Source organism: Macrobrachium nipponense, chromosome 1, assembly GCF_015104395.2.
Source record: "Macrobrachium nipponense isolate FS-2020 chromosome 1, ASM1510439v2, whole genome shotgun sequence".
NCBI lineage: Eukaryota > Metazoa > Arthropoda > Malacostraca > Decapoda > Palaemonidae > Macrobrachium > Macrobrachium nipponense.
In genome coordinates, this window is record NC_087200.1 from 55,385,641 (window position 1) to 55,390,640 (window position 5,000).

At 37.4% G+C, this 5,000-nt stretch overlaps 1 protein-coding gene across 1 annotated transcript in view; it reads right to left on the reverse strand.

Moving 5' to 3' along the window:
- Positions 1–5,000, reverse strand: part of LOC135219317 (atrial natriuretic peptide receptor 1-like) — a 340,308-nt gene that overhangs the window by 1,897 nt on the left and 333,411 nt on the right. Inside the window, exons 17-19 of the mRNA XM_064255982.1 lie at positions 4,282–4,350; positions 3,344–3,617; positions 2,400–2,494 (exon numbers count right to left, since the gene is read on the reverse strand). Coding sequence (XP_064112052.1) covers positions 2,400–2,494; positions 3,344–3,617; positions 4,282–4,350 — 438 coding nt within the window. The remainder of the gene's footprint in view (positions 1–2,399; positions 2,495–3,343; positions 3,618–4,281; positions 4,351–5,000) is intronic.

Sequence of the window (5,000 nt, forward strand, 5' to 3'; positions counted from 1 at the left end):
TAAAAAGATCGATCTCAGGAGAATGGTAACGTGCGAAATTGGGTGGGAATTGACTTATATTTCATTTTCTTTCCTTTTATCAGTGCTTGTGCGATCCTCCATAGTGATTTATTCATCCCCACAGCTGTGCTCCCTTAAAAAAAATATCTGATTAAAGAGCTGTGGTTTCCTTGAATGTGGTTGTGTTCATACTCCTCCCCTTTCGGTATAGTAACGTTTTGAGCAGTAATTCAGCCTTTCTTTGCCCTCTGAGGAATCTTACGATTTACATTAAACTTATATCCGACACAACCCCCCTTGTCGTACACGTGTTTATACAATGTTTGTATCGCAGGTCTACTGCAAATTCCTGCTGTGAAGGTACTTTCCCTGTCCTTCTGCTCTAGGCCCAGAAATTGCACACTGCGAATCATCACACGTGTTCTGGATACGTGTTCATTGCTCCCAGCAATTATTCCAGTGTTTGGCTTTATGGGAGGGTCATTAACGTCTTTATTGATGCCTTGAAATCAGTAGAGTAACGTTAAGGTGTAAATACATTCCCCTGTAAATTCAACGCTTGGAGTTTTCTCATGATTTTTTCCCTTAACTTGTATTTGGCCTTCAGCCGACACCCTCTTTTCTTGTATCTGATTAGGTTGATCAGCCTCCGCGTTAATCGCGGTCAGAAAAAAAAAGGATCCGTTGCAGGAGTCATCAGACTTAATTCAGATCTATATATATATATATATATATACACACACACACAAATCCGAAGCCCTCTCGTTACCGTGTTGACGATTACATTAGACATATAAGAGAGGTTTTCACGAGACTGGGATGCCCATAATATTTTATTGACCAAGAGTTTACCGAGGCTGGAAAAAAACTTTTACAATCCACCGACCGGGAAAGATGAATTCAAAAGTAGTCAGTGTATTCGGCTTCGTTATCATCATAGTTTGGAAAGGGTGCAACATTTATTAAAACAGAACAGGGAAAATAGGTTGGATTTAGCTTTTAGGTATAATAGCTCATTAAAATCAAAGTTGATTAGGAATCATGGAAAAGAAAGGAAAGATGACGGTGGGGTTTACGTGGTACCGTGTAAAGATTGTAATAAGTGTTATTATGGGGAATCGGGCAGGGGATTATGTATAAGATCAAAAGAACATAAACGATCATGTAGGATGGGATCGAAACATAGTTCAGTTACCAGACACGCGTTAGAGTTAGGTCAAGTAATTGACTGGGAAGCAAAGAAAGTAATCTACAGAGATAATAACGCAGTTGGTAGACGCTGGATGGTTGAAAGGGCTCTTATTAATATTTTAAACGTGTTTGAGTTTAACGAATCATTTACCCAAGAAGATTCATCTTTAAATTATTTGATTCTTAAAACTATAAATATTAGTACAGACGTTGTTTAAACCACTCCTACTGCCCAGGTTGTCTCTCTTTCTCCCGTCCAGGCATTGGAAGGAAGAGCCCCCGTTGCAGGTGCTGATGCAGAACGTGTGGACGAAGAGACAGGGGCAGTGGTTCAACCACGGCGATCGGCTTCTTTTTGGCCATACAACATTTGAACGAGGGAATAGCACGATTAGGATACTTTTGTTTTTGCTATCTCCCTTGGGGACGGTTCCAGCGTCTTTCCTCTCCTTCGTGACTTCATGTATATTTTTAAAAAGGAAAAATCAGTACGGATGATGAAGTCTACTGATCAAGTAGACGAAAGCTCCCGTCATATAAGAATTTTTATCATACATCTTACATGAGTGTGGACTCTTATTACTTATATATATATATATATATATATATATATATATATTTATATATATATATATATATATATATATATATATATATATATATATTTACACGGAGAGATGTGTTTATTTGAGTCCATTAAAGTTGAATTAATCGTTTTTTTTTGCTTTATATAGTAAAATTATATATATATATATATATATAATATATATATATATATAATATATATTATATATATATATATATATATATATGACACGGGAGATGTGTTTATTTGAGTCCCATTAAAGTCTGAATTAATCTTTTTTTTTTGCTTTATATATATGAATTATATATATATATATATATATATATATATATATAAATATATATATATATATTTATATATATATAAATATATATATAATAATATACATATGTACATATATATTTATATTATTATATTATCATATATATCATATATATATATATATATATATATATATATCTATATATACGTGCATATATATATGCATACATATGTATATAGAAGAAATTAGGGTAACGACGATATTGGCAAGAACTTGAGACTATTATGCAGCGTCTCAGAATCTTGAAGACGACGAGAAGAAATGAAAGCAAATGCAAAAAAGAGACGACGGAATACCCACCTTCATTTCGATTTCCCCTCTGAGTTCGAGCCTGAAACTTGGGTAATGTTCCGAGAGCATTTTCTGCGTGGCTGGAGAGACGTGGATTCTCAGGGCTGAAAGGGAAATGGGTTTGCTCTAGAGTCTCATCTTGGTAACTTTCGCTTCATGGAGTGGCTGTCATATCATTCCCTTCAAATGCAGTTTTACTAAGATGAAAGGTAGCCACTCGTTTTGAAATGTCTCGTAAAACGTTATATTCTCATTTAGGTGAGAACCAATTACAAATCTATTAGGTTCAGGTTAATGCTTGCTAATCAATTCTATTTTCATCTTACGTACATAATTTAAAACTAGGTTGGATCAGATGTCATCAGAGGCCAGTGACATCTGATCCAACCTATATTTTAATTATGTATGTAAGATGAAAATATAATTGATTAATGAGAACAAACTTTAACCTAATAGATTTGCAATTGCTTCTTACCTAAATGAAAATAGGTTATACGAGATATTTCAAAACGACAGGCTACCTTTCATCTTAAGAGGAAAACTGCCGTTGAAGGGAACGATATTTTGATTTGTTAGTTTCACACCAAAATAGTTTAGCGTCATCCTCTTTGCTCTTACAAAAAATAGCTTAATTTATCTCGTATTGCCAAGAAACGTGAAAGTAATTATTTGTGTTTTTTGTTATACAGAAATCGTAGACGTTACATTTTATTATTTATACTAGGGATAAAGGCAGGGAGTCAAGAATTGATTTCACTTAGACTAAGCCGCATTGAGACTTAGACTTAGACGAAACTGCAGTTTGACTTAGACTAAGCTGAACTTAGACTAAACTGCACTTAGACTAAGCTTCACTTAGACTTAGATTTAGACGAAGCTGCACTTAGACTAAGCTGAATTTAGACTTAGACTTAGACCTAACTACACTTAGACTTAGACTAAGCTACACTTACGCAACCCGTTGCTCTCCATTCTGGACGCCGTATTGACGGTGTCCCCGAAGAGGCAGTACCTGGGCATCTTGAGACCCACCACCCCAGCCACGCAGGGCCCCGTGTGCATGCCGATCCTGAGTTTGAGCTTGTCCTCAGGCCGGTGTCTGATAGTGAATGTCTCCACCTCCCTCAGGAGAGCCAGGGACATGTTGGCGATCTCGCGACAGTGTTGAGTGCCGTTCCTCATCGGGAGCCCCGACACCACCATGTAAGCATCGCCTATGGTCTCCACCTGCGGAATCGAACGATTTTTTAAAATTTTATTTCTTTATTTATTTATTTTTTTTTAGCTCAGAGGCCGATGGGATAGGCATCTCGGGGAAAGCGGACGTGGGAGGGATGGAATGGAATATAGAGTTTAGGCCAAAGGCTGAACACTGGGCCCTGTGAGGTCACTCAGTGCTGGTCAGGAAAATGAGAGTAATTTTGCAGGGTGTAATTAGCGGAAATAATTGTTAGGAGAGGGTGGATAGCAAGATGGAAAGCAGATAATATGAATGGAGGTACAGTAAAAGGAGGGTTGCAGCTAGGGGCAGAAAGAACGAAAAGAACAGTTATTAATGCCTACGGAACCGGTGTTTTCATTGTATTATTTATGTATGACTGAATCACGAACAGAGCACTGCAAGGCCTTTCGACTTCTTGTCCTTTACTTAGTGAAGGACAAGAAATCGAAAGTCCTTGCGGTAATCCTGCGTTTCTCTTTCCTCCGTGGATTTTATCTTTCATTGTATTGTTTATCTCAAATAGCACAAAAAGATGGACATATTCAACGACAAAACGTTATGAATTGTGGTGACTGAAAGAAAAATGTCTGTATCTTATCCTCCGAATGCAATTTCATCTAAAATCTTTGGTGTGGCTCAATACTCAATTTACCGTCAACTTTCTCTCACCTTGTAAACATCGAAGTTCTCTATGATGGCGTCGAAGCGTGTGTACAAATCGTTCAGGAGGTCCACAACCTGAAAAAAAGAAAAAAAAAGAAAAAGAAAATGTCTTAGTGAAACGTTGGAAACTCCTTTTTGGATGGACAGAGTCATCACTGTTGTGATTATCATTTCGAAATTCAGAGTTTCACTAAGAACAGGATAACATTCGTTGTGGCATAGTTTAATATATTTGAATATAGAATTTAGGCCACAGCCAAGCACCGGGACCTATGAGGTCATTCAGAGCTGAAACGGAAATTGGCAGTAAAAGGTTTGAAAGATGTAACAGGTGGAAAACCTCTAATCAGTTGCACAATGAATCATGTCTTAGGAGAGGTTGCAAATAAGATGCAAGAAAGAGAATATGAAAGGAGGTACAGTAAAAGGAGCGAAAGGGGTTGCAGCTAGGGGCCGAAGGAACGCTGCAAAGAACCTTGAGTAATGCCTACAGTGCACCGCATGAGGTCCACTGACGGGACTACCCACCCTGCGTTGTGTCGTGGCATAGGATAAGGTGGTCTTTTACAATGTTGTCAGGAATCAAAACAAATATCCTCATCAGGATGACAAAGTAGGATTTAGGAAACGATGACAAAAATATTCAAACAAGCTGTCAGGTTGACTGGACTAACAGCTAACATCGAATTAGATGGGCGAAGTCATCAATCGTTTTTTTTTGCAAT